This window comes from Perna viridis, chromosome 2 (assembly GCF_037379345.1).
Source record: "Perna viridis isolate PV_CMFRI_1.1 ecotype Kerala chromosome 2, ASM3737934v1, whole genome shotgun sequence".
NCBI classification, from domain to species: Eukaryota; Metazoa; Mollusca; class Bivalvia; order Mytilida; family Mytilidae; genus Perna; species Perna viridis.
Window position 1 is genome coordinate 37,730,814 of NC_142446.1, and position 22,053 is coordinate 37,752,866.

The 22,053-nt window shown below is 31.4% G+C and overlaps 1 protein-coding gene across 1 annotated transcript in view; it reads left to right on the forward strand.

The window, feature by feature from the left end:
• The window catches only part of LOC148624920 (inactive tyrosine-protein kinase 7-like), an 83,905-nt gene that overhangs the window by 11,577 nt on the left and 50,275 nt on the right, over positions 1 to 22,053 (forward strand). The window contains exon 3 of the mRNA XM_088568043.1: positions 17,715 to 17,850. Within this exon, the coding sequence (XP_088424169.1) occupies positions 17,715 to 17,850 (136 nt within the window). The remainder of the gene's footprint in view (positions 1 to 17,714; positions 17,851 to 22,053) is intronic.

A 22,053-nucleotide genomic window follows, 5' to 3' on the forward strand; every position in this document is an offset into this window, starting at 1 on the left:
GTGTTAAGTAACTCTCCAGCTAAGAATCATGCAAAATGTGATTCATGGGTGAAAAGCCTACATATTTTTATTTCTGATATTTTGTTTAAATTGCCATAGATAGTAAACAGAAATTAACATTTGGTTTTTCGTATAACCTGTGTTCTTCAGAGATAAAAATTATATAGAATGTACTGTAGATTTCAAAATTAAGGGAGATAACTCTGTAAATGACACTCAAATACAATAGAATCTAATTGGATTTTCAATTTATTTATCCCCTAAGAGCAGGCAAATTTGAATGAATAATTACACATTTCATAGTATAGACCCATAAAACAACTTAATTACAAAAATAAAAATATGTAGCCTTTACTGGGGTGTATCACATTTTTTGAGATTTTGCATGATTCTTACAAAGACAGCTACTTAACTATAAAACTTGTAATTCTAAAAGCCTTAAAGCAAAACTGAATTTATCTGAAAACTTAAAAAAGAAAAACCTATAAAATAAATACAGTAAAACAAACATCAGTTGGTGGTATTAGGTACATAAAATGATACTTGCTAACAGTTAGATTAAGCAGATGGAACTAAATTTGTTTTTACTGAACATCACAACATTATATGTGTGGCAGTCCTGTTTGAAGTTTTATACCAGATCACTCTTTTATCTTCAAATTTCAATTGAGTGGAAAAGTTACAGTTTATCTTAGAAATTTCACAAATGGGCAGGCAAGTATATATCAAAAGATTGGGAAACATTGTGTGAAAGATTTAAACAGGATATACCACCAAATCATTTCTAAATCGAATTAAACTTGGTAACCCGGCAACTACAGATAGTGGGATTAACTGTATAGGGAAATATATCCACTGTAACTTTGATGTATGTAAGCCCGCCAAGCATGCAATTATTAAAAAATTTTGATATTGGAAAGATTGTGTGAAGATTGGAAATTTCAAGCCATGTGACAGTTTTGTTTGGTATAGTTTAGCCTTTGAGGTGCAGGTGATGTTTACATGTTTAAGCAAGCTAATGCTGTGCATGACTGGGAGAGAATCCCTTCAATTAAAAATCGCTGTCAAAGCTAGATGTTTATTTCCATTCAATTTCATAATGAAGCAATGAAATCAAAGAAGGAAAGAAAAGTCAACAATTCAAAGTATAATAGTCATATAAGAGAATGACTTACCAATTATCCTATGTAAGGTTTTTCATTGTTCGGTTGATAATTTTTTCTTTTGTTTTCATCTTTGTTGAAGTTTTTGTATAAGTTTTGGAAATTCGTTTAATTGTGACAGCTGTATAGAAGATTGTTCATGTCCTACAGGATACATCTACATGTACATGTGTATAAATGCTACATTTATAATGATTTGAATTTGTTCACAAACCCAGTTAAACTTTTGTATTCTAGCTGTGTTTCTCCACAATATCAAATTCTTTTGATCAATTTGAATAACTGGGTGTGGACTTGATCATTCTCACTATCAATATAAAGGAAAAACCCTTATCTGGTAAGGTTCATGTAAACAAAAACTTTGGCTTAGGGTTTTAGCCAAAGATCATTTAGAGCTTAAAGATGACCTTTAAAGTAATTCAATCAGAATTTTGAGAACATTCTTACATTTTTTCTTGCATACCAGTATATGTTTTTTAAAACACAAATATATTTTTAAATAGTGGCAAAATAGTTTAAAACCTTGAAATGATAACTACTTGTGTACAAAAAAAAATGTAGGTTGTAAAAAGAAACAACAAAACTTAGTGGACATTTTCTGATGCTTTTTTATTTACAGCCACATGTAACAAAAATCTTCAAGTTTTAAGTCAGAGTTACTGAGTTACTGCAAGTTGAAAATGATAAGTCACTGGCTTCCAAATACTATTTCATTCTGATTGACAATTAGACATTCAAGTATTTGTATGTTATTACATAGGTTCTAATACATTTATATAGACATGTATATATGTACTTGCTAAGTATATCTTATGTCTAAGATGTACAATACATGTGTACATGTATATCTCACTTTTGAAAGAAACAAGGCCAATCCAGGATTAGCATTAAAACAATGGTGGTCCAGCTTATGGTCTCAGTATCGTATTAATTTTCCCATAGACCTCTACAGTGAAGTGCATATTTTTAGGATTTTTTTAAAAATATGTAAATTGATTCAATAAAACTTTCACTTATGTAGCATTTCTAAGGACATGTGAAAAAATAATTTCCTGCAAAGAAAATAGGGTGAGTCCACGAAGATTGGACAGAAAAGTAGTCTTGAACTATAAATAGCCATTTTCCCTACTTTCACTTTCGTTTTGCACTCACCTAACCAACCTTTTCAGTGGAACATTTTTATGATATTATGTTAGATTTTCTTTTAAAAAAGTTCTTCATCTTACAGTGTGATGTTTGCTCTATTTTTTAAGTCATTGTTCATGTCTTTTGACAAAACATTAGTTTGTAGAGAGGCAAAAAGAAAATGCACTATATTTTTATGGCATCCATGTTTTGACGTACACCCGCTCAGGGATATGCAATACGATACTGGTACCTATTACTAATAAACATTTCAATATAATCCTAAAAGTTGTTGTTTTTCTGCTAGAGTATTCATTTCCATACTGAAAATTCAGAATATCATTGCCCTGCTACAAACATGAGTTTTCTATTAAAATTCTTATATAGGTACCCTATTCCAGGCATAAGACTAATATCTCAATGTTAGCCAGAAAATATTACTTTTGATAAAAAGCTGCTGCATTAATCAAACTAAGCAACTTTGTGGTTTATTCTGACATGGTAGATACATAAGCTGTACTATGAGTTCCAAATCATTATTTAATCCCCACTTGTGAGTTCCATATATGGAAATATTAATATCCGAACCTCCTTTTTTGTCTTTAACTCAAGGGAGCCTCTTGTTTAAAGTAAAGTATAATGACCGGTACAACCAACTGTTTTAAACTATAGATATGGTCATTTCAATTATAATAAATCCAGAAAAAATTATACCAATATCATAGTTTTAAAAAAATATAGCTTTTCATATGCAGAAAATACAGATTTTAAGCCATTTTGGTACCCCAGGCAGATACAAATGGACCTCAATGTCACAGGAAAAGGACTTTTTCTTTAAAACAGATAGCTATGATGCAAGAAATATAGTTTACTGGTATAAATATTATAATAACAATTGTCTGCTTTAGATACTTTTTGAAAAAATTCAGTTTTTATATGAAAAAACACCATTATTTTTCTTGCCGCATTAGAATCTGTCCATTTGAACCACTAAAAAAAGTCCACTAAAAAATTGGCTGATGACTTTTGTGACATTTCTGTGTTTAAATCAACCACACAGTTATATGGCAACTCATTTTAGCTATTTATTTGAAAGAAAAACAAAAAATAAAAAAAATATTCATTTTTTCATATATAAGAGGCAATGTATGGAAAATGACTATTTTCAAGTCCTAACCACATACTTAAAATGTGTTGTAACTTGAAAACTATCCTTTATGCAGGAGTATTACTTGCTTTAGGTTACCTGAATATAGATATGCTCATCATAAATAGTCAAGATAATAATTTTATTGAACTGATATCCTACAAATTCATGAAAACAAAATGCATTTCCAAATTTGGTCAAGATTAACCATAAATGCAAAAAACCAGAGCTACCATAAAAAATCAGGTTCAAAAGTTGGCTAATTCATCTTAAAAGTGTTACCTGTATTGGGGTACTACTTTTTCTGCTGGTAAAGACCACTTGCTGAATATCCAACTTTACTTGAAAAACTGGCTTACTAGGTCTCAGTATCGTATTAATTTTCCCATAGACCTCTACAGTGAAGTGCATATTTTTAGGATTTTTTTAAAAATATGTAAATTGATTCAATAAAACTTTCACTTATGTAGCATTTCTAAGGACATGTGAAAAAATAATTTCCTGCAAAGAAAATAGGGTGAGTCCACGAAGATTGGACAGAAAAGTAGTCTTGAACTATAAATAGCCATTTTCCCTACTTTCACTTTCGTTTTGCACTCACCTAACCAACCTTTTCAGTGGAACATTTTTATGATATTATGTTAGATTTTCTTTTAAAAAAGTTCTTCATCTTACAGTGTGATGTTTGCTCTATTTTTTAAGTCATTGTTCATGTCTTTTGACAAAACATTAGTTTGTAGAGAGGCAAAAAGAAAATGCACTATATTTTTATGGCATCCATGTTTTGACGTACACCCGCTCAGGGATATGCAATACGATACTGGTACCTTATAGATGATCATGAATCAGCTTTAGCTTGTCTGTCCTGACATGACTTCTGACCTCTGGTGGTGATGACCAATATTTTATGACCTTGTCAAGCAGGTAATAAAATAGCCATAAATTCAGCATAAACTGGATGGCTATCTTGTAATCTAACTGTAAAATTGACAGAAAATATTATTGTTATGACAACTCACTTGGGAATTCTAATTTTCTCACATTTGTACATGTACATGTATATGGATGATGTACAAATTCTAGATAATAGAATGTTTTGTAAAATTTTAAGGGAATGATAATTTGATACAGATTTCAACCCAGTCCTAGACCATTTGAAAATATTGAAAAAAATATGCTTATTGTCCAGACTGTACTGGTATGGCCCAAATTCATGCATGGCCTAGCATCAGAATTAGTTAATAGTGTCACCAATATTTCAGAAGATTAGTGTTTTCCCATTAGTTCAGTTTACAACAATTGTACCCAATAATTTAGGTTAATTGATAAAAAAGGAATTTTAAAATAAAATGTAGTTACACATAATCATTGTAAATAATTTTAGTGACTGATAAAATTTAATATTCATATAAATTGTGTCTTCAGGGGAAAGGCAATTCATTATTAGTAAAAAAAATATTTTTGTAATTTTTTCTTTGAAAAACTTCCTTGAAGCTAATGATAATTTGTATATTGAACTCGACTTTGTCATTTACACATTGTCTGTGGGGGGTACTCATACATGTACATGTAAATATATGTCATATGTATAGGTTCATCTAGTCCATCTGTTATTTTAAAAATCCCTTTATCAAGATAGATGTAACTTTTTTCTTTTGTTAGAACAGAACTGATTTTTTTCACTGATATTTTTACAAAATATTGATTTGGGGTTTTCTGTTTAGAAATGTTGCAAAGTAAAGATCTCCAGGTAAGATAAAATGAACAAACATACTTTTTATCCCACAAGGAAAGTTTAATCTTGTTGATCTGGAAACTTCACATTTTGACCCTTAAATTTGGAATGAACACCTGTAATTAAGGTTAAGGCTACCTGGGACTTTTTTCTTTGATCTCATTTCTCAGGTGTTTTCTACATTCTGTCACAGATAAATTGAGTTTCTTTGTATATTGTTAAACTTCAATTATAACTTTTTCTTAGTCAGAAATTCTGTATTAGATTGGCTAAATATTCACAGAGTTTTCATGGATGTTATAAATTGTAACTACAGAGTTGATGGAGTTCTCTAATAGCAATCAAAAATAGTTTAAAATTTTTGTCTATTTTAAAGATTTTAAACTTTTATAAGAAAAATAAAATAGGACTTTGATCTTTCCATTAGAGTGAAGAGACTACCAATCAAGCATTACTCCATTGGATGAACAAAAACATTATTTTTTTATTGCACTTGTGATAATACTACATTTTGTATCAAACATGAATCAAGATAGCTCTGGGCTACAATTTCTTGACACTTTGTGTACATATGAGAAACATTTAAATAGCTGTAAATCACTCTATTTTATGATTGAGATGATAATCACATAATATAGAAAAGATTCATAATTCACAAATCATAATTCTGGATGTATATGAATTCTTTTCAATAGAAAATGTTGATATAAAATTTAAAAACCAAGAATTTGAATTGAATTACACCAATTTGACATTAGGCAAAGACCCAGGACTTATTGACTTGGCTTTTTACATTAATGAATTTTCAGTTTTTTGATGTCTGCTCCGTAGAACTAGACTTAGATATTATTGTGAACTATTCCATCTTGAGCATTTCTTTCATTTTGACACTTCATTTTTTATTTTCAATTTTATAAATGATATTAGATTTTATATCAACACATTAAGGTGTAGGGTGTCAGGACTTTATTGAAGACCTTGTATGATTAGTTCATGATGGCTTTGCTGTCCTTTCATTTTAGAGACGTGCATTTGAGAATATTCTTCAATTTAAACTTTCTTGTCCATAACAGAGGACTAATCTTTTCAATTCAATAGGTATTTCTTCTATATATTAATTATGCTACGAAATTCTCTTCATGTTTTGTTGGAATCATTCACACACAAGTTTTAGTCTAAAGCAAATTTGGACAATATCTGGCTGTATACCATATGATATCTGTCTGTTCCTTTTTTCTGTGGGAAAAGAATAAGAACAGGAAAAAAATACTATGGAAAAGATTTCATCTCAATCTCCCACTAATAGTATTATAAGTATAAAGTATAGTGAATATACATGTATATATGTCTTGTCAGTGTATATACATATATATGTCTTGTCAAGCATAGTGAATATACATGTATATATGTCTTGTCAGTGAATATACATATATATGTCTTGTCAAGCATAGTGAATATACATGTATATATGTCTTGTCAAGTATAGTGAATATACATGTATATATGTCTTGTCAGTGAATATACATGTATATGTCTTGTCAAGCATAGTGAATATACATGTATATATGTCTTGTCAAGTATAAATATACTAAAGAAATTGGAATAAGTTCTCGTCTTCTGAGGCCATTTTAAACAGTGGGAAGACTTCAATTTATATGAGTATTGTGATACATGAACAGTTTTAATTAATATATAACCAAAAAATTTGAAATAGGTAAACATTTTTTTCAGCACCTGAATAAAACAGTTCTATGCCCTTGCTTCAAAGTGACTGGGGTGAATTTTAGTATAATTGTATGTAAGTGCTACTGATTAGATAACAGAATGAACCACATATCCCTTGAATCATAATGAATAGAACTACTAATGTATTTCAATAGATTTGAATGTTCAGTTTGAAGTGGTGCTTATTGGTCCCCTTTTTATTAAAAAGCATAGGTAAGGGTGTTGAGGAACTACATCCACACTACCCCTTGCTGTTAGTGATCCCAGTACCCTGTTTTTACTAAAAAAAACATGTGTATGTCTACATCAGACTTGGGCACTTCCTTTTGGTTTAGGCAAATACTAAGACTGAATTTTCAATGATTTCATCATTAATGAGATTATACTTTCTTGTGAATCTTCCTGCACTTCTCTTACAATGCAAATCTAAATTGAATGAAGATATTGCAGCTCTGTAACTTCGCAATCATCACTACAGATAAACATGTGCAATGCTTTCATTACAATGGCATCAACTGCAGATGATTTACAATGAAATGTGCCAGGCAGGTCATGATTTAAGGAAAACAGGGAACCTTACAATGAAATGTGCCGAGTGCATCATGATTTAGTGAATCCAGGGAACCATTGTCTTGAGCTGCTGTCATCGTTCAGGAGATTTTTTCTACAGATTATCACATATTCTTCACAATATATTCAATCCCAGGTGATGCTGCCGCAGGAAATGATGAAAGGGGTTTCTAGAATCTCTACAATCAAGGATATTAGGGCAGGAAATGTTGAAATATGCAACAGAGAGGATGTTCAAAACTAATTTTCTTTTGGCAGGCATGGTCTTGAAATTGGTTCATATTTTCTATGAACATTTTGCACAGTTTGATTGTAGGAAGTTGTGATTTGACATGGTTGTATATAGTTTATGCGTGTAAATAAGCTATTTAATGCATGAAAATGTTTAAAACAGGAAATACCCTTAAATGAACCTTAGATATATATTTGAAAAAAAATTATGGTATAGATGTCGCTTTGACCATGGTCTCTCATTATTACTGGTTAGCGAAGGTTGTTCTAATACATGTACATGTAATGTTGGACTCCATTTATATTTATTTTATTAATAGATAGGAATAATGATAGCATTGGTTAATAGATCAGTTGACACTATTGCATGCCATTCTATATAAAGAGTTTTTTTTTGGAGGGGGTGGTCTTTCAGGTTAAATTGTTATTTATGTTTTGAAATATGGGTGTATTTTAACAAGAAGAAAGGTACTGTCTGTTTTGGAACATTTACCAATACTTGTAATACATTCTTACCGTAAAATTTTCTACATGAATCTATAGATTATTTGGATTTTAAATGCTGCACCTGGATAATTTAAGAATTACATTGTGATAATAAATTCTTTAAAATTTCTCCTAAATAACAATAAAAAATTGTTTATAACTTATACTTAATTTTTAGATTTAGGGTTTTTTTTGCCTTTGTTGTGTAGTTTTATTTTCTTCTGTTTCACAGTGTTCAGAAATCACAACATAAAAATTTCATAATTATCATGATTAATGACTAATATTTTACAATTTTATGATTTTCCCTCTGCAACCTGTGCAGGTAAAAAGTTAATCCTCCCAAATAAGACAGGTGGGATGAAGAACAATCATTTAGCCATATCACACTGCATGCAGACTCATTTAGTCATCTTGGATCAGAACAGAACAGCAGTTTGTCATTTACCAGAATTAAAAAAAAAGCAAAACTGCTGCACGATAGGATTTTGACATGTCTTTGTTGAGCAGGTTATTTTGTGAAAGCCATTGATTAATGAGATGAAAATTATGTTTGGAGAGTGGGTTGACACTTTTGTCAATAAAATATCGGCTACTATTATAGTTTTCTGTTTACTTTAGAACCACTTAATTTTAGTCTATAACTTCAACTTTTTTACAGCTCTCTCTTCTTTAATTGTTCTGCAAAGAAAAATTTCTATCACCTAATGTGTTATATTGAATAAATGTTTGGAAATAAAGGTGATGATGAATTTAAGTGGTTTAATTTCATTGCAACTAGGAAAGTAAAAAATGTCCTTTCCTGTAGTAATAGGTGCACCTCTTTGTCTAATGTAAAAAGATTGATATTTCATGAGTGCCAAGTAGTCTCTGCCAATATTATGGTGAATACAAAATAGTCTTGTAGGTTCTCATCTTGTTTGTGTGTATTGTTATGGTTCAAAAAGGTTATTTATTTATAAGCTTTTAAGGGTTCAGTGGGTATGGGTAAATACCATATGTACCTAGTCCTTTGTCATTTTTTCATTGTTGTATTAACTGCCTTTTAATAATAAATCTTGCTCTTAAAATCTTAGTACACTCTAAACCTACTACTTTTCAAGGTTGCTTATTTTTACAGACTTTGTCAAGTGAACTTGTTCCAGGGTAGGATTTGTCTTTGCATTTAAAAAAGATATGTGTGTTAAAAATTAATTTTTAGGTACAAATTTTCATGATTGTCTACATGAAAGTTAAGACAGATTTACAGTATGTCCTATTTTAATATAATTATCAGACCAAAAATCAGTTGAAGTAATTAATTAAATGTCATGTAAAAGATTGGTAGAAAACTTAAAGTGACCCCATTGGCATGTTACAAGGGTTGCAGTGTCTAAAATCATGACTTTGATCAGAATGAAAGCCTCTTGACCAGCCACAGTCATGGTCAGAATTCACGCTATGGTCTAAAGTGGTTCTTAAGATGCTCAGTGTGGAGAAAGCCTGATACAATCCCCATCAAAGAAATCCTCCATAAATCATTAGAAAATCTGTGGTCAAGATGCTCTTTAGGACTTGCACCTGACCATTGAAGTAACAGGAGATAATTGATATGGTAAAACTACAGGACGAAAACACACCTTTATAATGTTTTCTTTGAGTATCCATGCATGTTAAAAGGAAGAATGGCATTGTTTTCTTTACCTTATCAAGACCAGCTGTCACTGTAATACCAACTGCAAGTACTGTCTGACTTTTTAGATATTAGCTGTAATATAACATCTAGCACAAAGGATAGCTCCTTATTTGTCCTCAAAATCAGAAAGATGAATTTGAACTTTAGCATACTGGTAGTTACGTAAATTTCATGATATTAGCAAGGAATGTATCCTAACTGCAAAAATACATTTTATCAAGCAATACCTTTGTCTCATTTTTGTAATTTTGTAAATTTTCCAAATACCTGTCTAAACCAGACACTTTTTATAGTCCCTTCATATCAATTTAAATGTATTTTGTACCTTTGAAAACCAAACCAATTTAAGTCAAAAGGGGTTCTGATTGGACAGGTTTCTTTTTACCTTTTTATTAAGTAGATTGTTTAGTGGTCATGCCATTGTTGCTAACTAACCAATAAGTCAATACATATTCAATCTAAGTTCTTCCAAAAATTTGTTATTTTTTTTTTAAGTATTCAGATACAGCAATTAATAGATGATAGATGTAGGTGAACTAATTTTTGGAAAAAAAACATGTGGCTTTTATCAGTGCCATTTACTCATGATACATATAGTATCTCTTGCTAATTTAAAACTCTTCTTTTTCTGATTTTAAAGTTTCTGATGTAATGAACATTCTTTAAGATATGAAGGTAGGTTAAATGTCAAATGTCAGATTTATGATGGTTTTGAACTTATGTGTGCAAATTTGACAGAATAGGTACCTGTTTTGATGGTTTAAAAGCTGCAGGAGGTTCAATGTGTACCTGCTAACAATTGTGCAGTTAGAGGTCATCGCCTGATGGTAACACTAGGACCTCTGTCTAGAGAGCAGGGTTCTTGGACTCAGTAAACATCAAAACACCTGTCTTGAGAGCAGGGCACTTGGACCCAGTATATGTCGAAATCCTCTTATTGGGTAGGACATTTGGATCTAGTTGATGTCAAAGCCACTGTCTAGAGAGTAGGAACTATTCACAAAATCAAGTTATTGTCATATTGTCCATCCATCTGTTCATTTGACTTTTGTAACAATTATCTGAACTACAAAAGATTTATCGATTTTATTCATTGTGGTTGCTGTCCAATATCAACTTCATATTTTGTGATATAGAAAATTTTCATCTCAGAATTCTTGACTACCACTAGATGAATTGATTTCAAATGTTGTTTTTGGTGTTATATAGATCAGGAATATGTTAGGAGTGATTTTGGTTACTGCCGTACAGAACCCACATGACATGTGTGCAACTTCATTTTTAGCAATCACCTTTTACATGTATTTTATTAAGATACTGTATTTTGTTAATTTGAACTAATAATCAAGAACTAAGTTAAAGAAATGTAAAACACACCCACGTTATAGTTGTATCATATTTTATATTTCGAGTAGGGAATAAGGTAAACCAAAACACAATTACTTAAGTACAGTTCTCAGAACATGTACAAGTATATTGTGAATCTACAATGTACAAAGGATATGAATATTTGGTAAACTGTTTTGTTTTTTTTTTTTAAAGGGTGGGGGTACTAGCTAATTTGTTGATTGGCTTCGTTCATCAGGAAGTTATGTACCATCATACAAGGTAATGTTTATATTCTATATATTAAAAGAGGGAAAGTTAAGTTGTTCATGTGTCCATTTTAATAAGACAAATACTGGAAATATTTTCTTTGTTTCTGAGTGGTTGAAACTGAATCCTGAATATCTTGTAATCTATGATACAATTTATACAATTATTGACACATTAGATGCTTGAGACAGCTATACAGTTGACACTATTACATGGCCAGATGGAAACTCAGACCATGAACAATTAAGTCACAATATATCTGAAATTTTAGTATCTGATTTGCTTGTGCCAATTTAAGATTGTTAGAATGGGATTTTATTGTTAATGATCTTTTCCGGTAGTGTATAGATTATAATGATGGTATTGTTCCGGACTTTGTGTCCTAGGTTAAGTTACGAGACTTGATTGACAGATCATTATGAAGATTTAATGGATGCTTTGACCAGTTTTGGATTGGGTTTCATATTTTATGATTAGGTATCGCCTATTGTTAAAGAGAAAAAAATATTTCTACTTTGTTTTCCTTTTTTAACATCTGACTTTTCCACTGTATTTGATAAATGTTATAGGACGTCTGCTAATATATGTTCGGATACCATTGTAAATTAATGTAGCAAGTTGAAGTGAAGCAAAATGTCAAATTGAGTGGATAAAAAAAAAAAAAACCAGTAAAGATGGTGGAAGGCAAATTACGCTAACCAGTACAACCAGACTTTCATAGCTTCTTAAGTTGTTCTTTGTCATGAAGGATGAACAATTTTGTTATGCGTAGTAATTATGTACTAATATTGCGTAGAACAGGATGTGTGGGTAGGGGTCAGTATGGTAACAAATAAATACAAATTTCAGGTTTATTCACGGTTTTGTTAGACTAGTTTTACTGTTGTTTTCCCTAAAACCTCATTTATCCAAACACCTGTCGTATATAATCACTATCAGTTGTTGAGATATTATTGACTATAGGAACTTCACTGAAGCATAATTTAAATGAGCTTTTATGTCCATTTATCTCCTTTTGGGAATTCTTATTTTTCTTTCATTCTTTTCTTTTTTCTTTCACAAGCTTTATCAATACCACTAACTGTATTGACTAACTCAGTCATCAAAGAGTATTATAGCACCATTAATACAATCACCAGACTGATCTTAGACTAAGTCTTTCACTGCAAATAAGAACAGCATTTTCATTAGTCTGTGTCATCTGATTATATTCTGCAAAGAAAACTGGATATTCCCCTTAATTTTCACAACTGCACTAGATGATAGGCAACATAACCATCCATCAAATATAAAGCAGCTTTCAGATGAAAGAGATGGTAAATTGTACCTAAAATGAACCAGTTAGTTTCATTTCATGGTTCACTGATTCTCACTTGTTAAAACAAAATTTTACAATTGCTTTTTTGCCATCAATTATTTTTAAGCATGTTTTGATGGGATGTAATGCTGTTTTGTGTTTATTGAATGTGTTGTAAATTCCTAATGTGTGTTTGTCATGCAGTTGATTGGAAATTTTTACCATGCATTGATTAATTGTGGTACAGGGCGTACCAACGGAAGTAAATATTGAAAGACAGAGTAATGGAAAAAAAATAACATTTTGAAGTCTTTTTTAGCTGAATGCATTGGGGCAAATTCAACTATTGTTAAAAACACATAAAGAAAAACTTAAAAATTGGGTTCCTTGAACAATTTTGTGAGTCGAAACAAATTCAGCTATGTCCAGTACAATTTTACCCAGTGATTAGTCAAATACATGTATAGTTGAAATGGTATATTAGATAACTTAAGCGATATTCCACAAGTCCATTGCTGAAAGCTTATTTACCTTGCTGGATTAAAAAAAAATCAAATATTCATATATGCAGAAGTTCATCCTCCTAATCGAGTGTGAAATCTATGAAGATAAAGAATTTAATCCCTCTTGAGACAGCCTGACAAAGTAAACATATAAAAGTCGAATGTTATGAAAATTGAACCTTTCAAAATTGAAACATTTTGCATTTTCAGAAGTTGAAACATGAAGCATGGATTTCTTTTTGAAATAAAGGAAGTTTGATCTTTGAAGGGAGATCCTTGTATAGATGTGGATTTAAATTGGGTAATCTGATTGTGACCTTAAATAGAGGTTCTAAATTGGGTAAATAGGAAACTTTATAGTAACAGTCAAATTCCTTGTCAATACAGGCATTTCAGTTAAGAAATGTGCTAGACTACTATTTATCAGATTTTGTAACTTTAAAATGAATTATTCTGCCTGTTTCCTAATGAACCAGCAAGAAAAAGTCTATTGTTGTACACGTATGAAGAAATTGCAGATTTTTCTAGTCATGCAGCAAAAGAAGTTATATAATGATTGGACAAGCTTGTAATAATGCAGTTGATATGACAAAAATTCCTAAATGAAACCCTTTTTTTTGTGTGATTTTAACCACATAAAATACTATTTTATGGAAGTTTATGCCCTATAGATGAAACCTTGTGATCTGCGGTAGATAAAAAATTAGGATATTAAACATATGGGTACAAGTTTATTTAAGTTTTACAACAATTTTATGGAAGAACCCTTGGCTTTGCATTCCATTTTGATAGCAGTATAATTTGAGTCATTTTTCACTAGTCATAAAAAAGTTTATACTTGTTAAAAATTTGAGAAGAATCATCAGGCCCATTTTGATTGGGTAATAAATCATCCTAGTAATTAATGTGAAGTGTTGGGTGGGGTAGACATTGAAAAAATCCAGATCAATCATCTGAAATCTTTGTTGAAATGGTTTCAATGCAATTTGTTGCGCAGCAGTTTTAAGTGGTGAACCTGGCCAGCTGTTGAACAGAGGAACACTTACATGGAGCTTAGGAGCTAATCTGGTCTGGTTTTCTGATAATTTAACATGTGTAGTGTCTGCATGTACTTGTCATAGTCATTCCAGAGAACAGGCTATTAAAAAATAGTCCTGCATGGGAAGAGATGTGAAAAAACACTTTCTGGTTTTTTTTAAATGGCACCTGTTGTTAGTTTTCTAAATTGTTTCATGTATGTTGTGTTAAAAATGTTAGATATTCTTAGACTATTGTCAAGTTCTTAAAATAAGTAAAGAAATTAGTTGACCTGCTCTGGATGTGGTAGACATATTATCGAATCTTTCAGTCATGTGCATGTATTGACTCTGTTTCATACAGAAGTACAAATTATTAATCACTGCATTGTGTAAAAGAATACCAATAAGCTGTGATTTAGTAGAAGGGTAGAGATCAATATTAAAATAGAAGACTCAGCACTGCAACTTTTAATTTAAGGTCAGAGCTCAATTGACTAGGTGATTGAACACTGCGATTTTTAGTCAAAGTTTGAGGTTAAATGACTAGGAGACTCAGTACTTTGGTCTTTTGGCCTGGTTAGATGGTAAACACTCTTTAGTTTGTATAAAGATGATATCTTACTTGGACTATCAATCACAATTAAAATAGGTAGACTATATTCTGATGGTGTGTAACTCGATACTTTTCTACAACTGTCACTTAATGAAAAATACTTTTTAAAAGGAGGATACTTCAAATGAAATGGAAGGACACCTTTTATATGATGATAAGTAGCAAAAAGTTGACTGTCACCGTAGTTCAAAAGGTCTCCTGAGGATAATAGGGGGCTTGCATGACAAGGTGCTTAGTTAGATGGCCGATTACCGATAAAGTTATATATAATATACATGTCACCGAAATAGTAACCTGCAATTATAATAGCAACGTTACAAGATTTCACAGTAGATTAACTCATTCCATAGTCATTTGACATCTGATTGTTCATCGAGTCAATAATACCTTTTGTGGATGTGTTTCAATTGAAAAATCAAGATAAGATTTCCAAAGAAAAAAGACCATAAATTTGAAACTGATTACCAGACATACAGATGTACTTTTTAGAATGTCAAAATTATACATGTTTTTCAATTATGTTTTTAACCAGGGAGTTTCTCATGGAAAATTTATGTCTTATTTGTCAGGATCAGCGTTCAAATTGGTATACAATTCAGAAAATTTATGTCCATGTTTCATTTGTTATTTTGTATGACATATCTTGGGTGGGCAATTATAGTATAACTTTTCTGAATACTGTGACATTGGTATTGTTTCAGGGACATATTTTATACCAAATATGTATATATCAATTTCTTAATGGGGAATTTGTCATTTTGTATCAGCTCAGAAGGGCTTGGGTTTCAATGGATTTTCCAGTTAGGGAAAAATATATGATTATAGAGACTATTAACACATGTTCTTCATAACTCAACTGTCATTGAACTTACTTTTTATCCCATGATATGATACAATAGGTAAGGAAAAAATGGAAATCAGCAGATAATTATGTTAGGTAGCATAATAAACAATAATAAATATAACAACATGTAACAATATGGATTTTTTCATTAAAGGCATTGGTCATTTTGCCAGCCTTTCAACTAAAACTTAATTTCAAAATTGTAACCACACAATGTAGAAAATTATTTAATAATAGTCAGTAGCCAAAATTTCATCCTTGAAGATTTATCTCCCTTATGTGATACATGTATATTTCTCTTTATTTTGACATAATGCCCCAGTCTTGTCTATCCTGTACTGTATTTTTGCTTAATCTGGTAAAAACATTAACTTGCTTGGCTTGGTTAATTACTGATTTTGAATGTAAAGTAGAGGAAAAGCCAGACAAAATGAGTTAGACAAGGTTTTTCTTAGCCATTTTGCAGGCATTTAATCAAATACACCAGTTTAAATGATGGATATGTGATAGAGCAGATAAGTAAATATGATTTGGTCTTGGCTTTAAAGAGAACCAATGGGATGAATGGGTCAGTTGAAAGCTCAAATGAATAGATACTCTGTTTTAGATCAAGCTTTCAATTTATTTGAATATTTTGGTTGTGGTTTGAAGAGGAAACTCATCCTTTTTCGATGTGAAATGATAGCACCATTGATATAGCCCATGTAGAATTGTATGATGGAAGTAGGGCCTGCAACATAAGTACTTGTGTACCTGAACTTCTTTCTTGGAGTGTTTCAGGAAGAAAAAAAAACAAGTGTGAATTTTATGATTACCATTATAGTGTATCATTCCTATCCCTTGTAGATTGAGAAATATCTGTTCCCCAAACATCCTGTTTGTAAAATTGTACCTCCCCAGAAAGGCCTTGTTATGACAATAATTGATCACTTCAAAACATTTTATGTAATGAATACTTGAAAGCATGGTGCTTGTATGTGCTGTTTGAATATTTTAGCATAGAAATATTCTGTCTACAGGAAAATAGCAGGAAAAAGCAATGTGTGAAGTAAATGTATAAAAATATGTGATTCATAAGTTTTCTTACATATTTGGATCTTAAAAATCATTTGGCAATAGATTACGTCTTTTTTTAATACATACGGAGTATCAGATTATTCTTTTCCATCAATTTTACTATTTCATGTACATCGCATATGCTCTTTGTTGATAGCAACTTTTCATTGATCTTGGATCTTAGTCAAATAAGCTGTTTGAATTTAAAAAGTTTGAAGTGTTGTTTAAAGAATTATGTCTTTTTTGCCGATTGAGTATATTTTCTTTCGAAGATTATCAGTCTCTCCAAGACAAAGTGAAAATGGGTTTCTGACATGAAGCTCTGTATAACAGCAGGTGTAGCTCACACTTTTTCTTTTTTATCTCACAAGGCAAATAAATAAAGTAAATATCTGCAAAATGTTTGCAGTGTAAATGCATTTGGTGTTATTATTTAGCTCGTTCAGGTATATTCTGCAGCATGTTTTAATCTCTCATTCACGTTTTTTATGGGGCTTATTGAAATCCACCTGAATATTTTTTATTGATAAATAATACCATTGTGATTGATCCAGGCAATGGCTTTGCTTATTTATCTTCTGAGGTGTTATGCAAAAAAAAATAAAAAAATAGGCCAGTTTGATTTTTAATCCCATCAACATGTTTTAGATAATTGTGAGAGAGTACATATGCCATGTTTTGTATAGTCTTGAACATGTTTGATATACAAAAAAAAAATATGTAAGATTTTCAATTAACAGAATAATAATCTGTTACATAATTGTAGTTTTGCTTAAATTAATATTTGCATGTAAATAAATAAGCTGTGAGGTGCATATATATAAATATTTTTTGTTGATTTGGGGCAGGATAAACCCATTGTGGTCAACCAACCAGAAACAATGTTTGCCTTTTTGCTAATTAAAGTGGCTTGTACATTTTCTTTACAGGGATAAATAAAGAAGCTATTGTGGAGCTTAAGAGACCAAAGTTAGAAGAAATTAGATTAGGATCTGAAATCCTGCTGAAATGCCAAATTACAGGAAACCCAAAGCCTACATTTCTGTGGTACCATAACAAATTCAGGTAGGTATTTATTTGCAGGGTTGATATACTTATAGACTTCCTAACAGATTATAACATATGTTTAAGTTAATTAAGTACAGCTCTGCTTAAAAACCAGGCAGAGTCTTATAATGGGTTATTCATGCATTCCTTAATCCCATATATTTTTTATTGCAAATCCTTTCATAGGCCCATATAAACTGTCTTAGGAAATATAAGTGCAAAAAGTTTGAAAGTATCCACTGGAGATATTAATACTTAAAATTTTATTATGTTCTAGTACAGGAGAAGTATTGGCAAATTTCCTGCCAGTATTTTTACACTATAACCAGTAAAAAAAATATTTCAAGATACATGGATATAGAAGATCCCAAATATTTTTTTATTGGAAATCCATTAGCAGGCCTCATGGAAAGAGTAACCAAGGGAACCAAGAATCTAGTGGAAATCTAAAGAATTAAATCCAAAGACATTGACAAGACATGGAAAACAGACAAACACAACAAAGACATAAAATAACCAAAATAATACTTACAAAGTAACAAAAAAAAGTAAACTTGGACTCCACAAAAACTGAGAGAATGGACCAGATGCACCAGTAGGGTAATTGTCTTCTTCTTTTTTGAAACAGAAACTGTATTAAAAAATAAAAGGGCAAATGAAAGTTGCCCTCTAGAGATATTAACACTTTGGTTATGCTCTACTACTGATACAGGAAAACTTCTGGCCGGAATTTTTACACTATAACCAGTCAAGAAATATCTCACTATAAGTAGCAAATCAAAGGAGTTGAACATAGGACATGTTGGTTTTAGAATCTAACAATCACCCTTTGCCTAGTTTTTAGGCAGAACCGCACTTGATTTCTACAAAGTAAGGAGTAAGAGGACATCAAATCAAAAAATTGCTTCATTCACTAGCAATGCTGGAAAAGCTATCAAGGTATTATAAGAATTTGATGGAGCTATAGTATATATATATTTCAGTAAGAAGGGTTTTAGTAAAAGCATTTAATGAAAGGAAATTTAGTAAAAAATAGCCTTGTTCTATACCCTTATCTACTTTCCTAAGCAACTCTTTACCTTTACTTTGTCCTATACCCTTATCTACTTTCCCAAGCAACACTTTACCTTTACTTTGTCTTACTTCACCTGTAATGTAGAAAGTTGTTAGTTCAATCTCCAGCCTTGTCATACCGGAAGTCTTTTTTTTTTATTGGCTGAACCGGCAGCATATAGAAGATAAACTTGTCTTGGAAGAGTCATAATAATGTGCCTGATTGGAATAACAAGCATTTGTGCAGGCTCTTGCTTCTGTGGGCTAATGCAGGTTCTGCTTGAAATTACTGTCATAGGAAGTGCTTAATGAGATCAATATTTGAATTCATCTCTGGCAATTCCCAAAATGCATAGTACTCATTGTCAGATACAAATGGTACTTGCAGAAAAATTGTTGATATGTATCTGATAAAAATTGTATGAATACATCTATTAAAGATTGTGAAAATATTTATATCACCTTACTATAAATTGTGCCATCTTTACTGATAAAATATATTTGTAGTCAGCAGTTACACACATGCATCATTGCCTTGTCAGCATGATCCATAAAAACAGCATAAAATTTTACCCAGTGTATACAACTGTTATAAGCTATTTTCGGGCTGTTATACATCATCAATGTAATTTTACAGGTAAAACTTCAGGTAAATGCTGTTGAGTATTGGGTTTCAAACCATGTTGAAATTGCCTATAAAATCTGCTATATGGTGGTTTTATGTGTTTTTATGCTATAAAAGTTTGTCTTTATGATGAAGGGAAGAGCTGAAGTTTATATCATATTTGCATGGAATAGTGTGATAATTTCATACTTGCTTATTTAAAATCAATGATATATCCGTTTTCATGTAGTTAGTTATGACTATATTTGTAACATTAACAAAGATAAGGTTAAAAGATGGCTGAAAAAAAATAAATTAATTGCTCAAAATATCTCCTGACATTTTTAAAATGTGAAAGACACATAAATTTTGTATCAAGAATTCAATCTGGGTTTTAGTGAGTTCATTTTTGTAGGCTGTCAATTCTAATGGTAATATTGAAAATTTTTGTATTAAAGAGGAAGATTGACTGAAACTTTTAAAACAGCTGAGCTTAAAACACTCAAATAACTCCCCATTAAAATATAACCTTTAGATAAATTGATGGCACCAGCATTCCTGTTAGAGGAAGGTATCAGTCTTCACAACTCATACCTACTTTATTTATGTAAAAGAAGATTGGATTAAAAGATCCAATAAATATGTTCCATTGTAATGGCTTATTTGAAAAAAATATTTATATACAAATATTTTATTTAAATGAAATCTGATTGATTAATGAGGTTTTTTTTTCACTTTATGTTGGTATTAAAGTACAAGAAAAGGAAAGAGTTCTTGATAGAAATGTATCATAAAATGTAGAATTTTGATTGTTTGTTGGATGACTATATCTCATTGGCAATCATACCACATTTATTTTTACATAATTATTTATTTTAATTGTTCAACCAGACTTCAAAACAATTTGACAGAGAGTATTTTACTATATGTAAGTTGCTAAGAAAGCGCATGTAATGCATGCTAAAATGAAAGTATCGAACAGATTTTTCTTCATAAATATTAGGCTGAGCAGTGATGACAGAATATTTGACGTGCAGTAAACCATTTTTAAGACTTTAAAAAAATTGGTGCATGAAAATAGAGGAAAGAAAATTTGTATTACTGAGAAATATTTTTTTGTACTTTTACCCACCCGTAGATAAAATACCATAACAGTCCATTACACCTGATATTGAAATGCAATAACAGATGTTACTAGGGGTCATTTTGAGAAGCCTGACCACACATTTGTTAGCTAGATTTATCCATTATTTATGTTTATTTATCACCTATGAAGAACATCTTCTGCTAAGTAATCAGAAATTGATATATTGCTCATAAATCTTTAGATGTATCATATACAGTGTAGGAGTGAGGGTAGAGCTACAACAGATAGCATTCAGGAAGTAATAACTTCATCTTGTTGGCTGTTTTTATGCCACACTTAGTTTAACAAAATTGCAGGTTTATAGACTGTTCTTCTATCAGTTTACCTAGGTTTGGGTTTAGGTACATGATTAGTCTGTTCATCTGTCAGTTTACCTAGGTTTGGGTTTGGGTACATGATTAGTCTGTTCTTCTGTCAGTTTACCTCAGGTTTGGGTTTAGGTACATGATTAGTCTGTTCTTCTGTCTATTTACCTCAGGTTTGGGTTTAGGTACATGATTAGTCTGTTCATCTGTCAGTTTACCTCAGGTTTGGGTTTAGGTACATGATTAGTCTGTTCTTCTGTCAGTTTACCTCAGATTTGGGTTTAGGTACATGATTAGTCTGTTCTTCTCTCAGTTTACCTCAGGGTTGGGTTTGGTTTGGGTACATGATTAGTCTGTTCATCTGTCAGTTTACCTCAGGGTTGGGTTTAGGTACATGATTAGTCTGTTCTTCTCTCAGTTTACCTCAGGGTTGGGTTTGGTTAAGGTACATGATTAGTCTGTTATTCTGTCAGTTTACCTCAGATTTGGGTTTAGGTACATGATTAGTCTGTTCTTCTGTCAGTTTACCTCAGGTTTGGGTTTGGGTACATGATTAGTCTGTTCTTCTGTCAGTTTACCTCAGGTTTGGGTTTAGGTACATGATTAGTCTGTTCTTCTGTCTGTTTACCTCAGGTTTGGGTTTAGGTACATGATTAGTCTGTTCTTCTGTCAGTTTACCTCAGGTTTGGGTTTAGGTACATGATTAGTCTGTTCTTCTGTCAGTTTACCTCAGGTTTGGGTTTAGGTACATGATTAGTCTGTTCTTCTGTCAGTTTACCTCAGGGTTGGGTTTGGTTTAGGTACATGATTAGTCTGTTCTTCTGTCAGTTTACCTCAGGGTTGGGTTTAGGTACATGATTAGTCTGTTCTTCTCTCAGTTTACCTCAGGGTTGGGTTTGGTTTAGGTACATGATTAGTCTGTTCTTCTGTCAGTTTACCTCAGGTTTGGGTTTAGGTACATGATTAGTCTGTTCTTCTGTCAGTTTACCTCAGGTTTGGGTTTAGGTACATGATTAGTCTTTTATTTGGTCAATATACAGTGTAGGAGTGAGGGTAGAGCTACAACAGATAGCATTCAGGAAGTAATAACTTCATCTTGTTGGCTGTTTTTA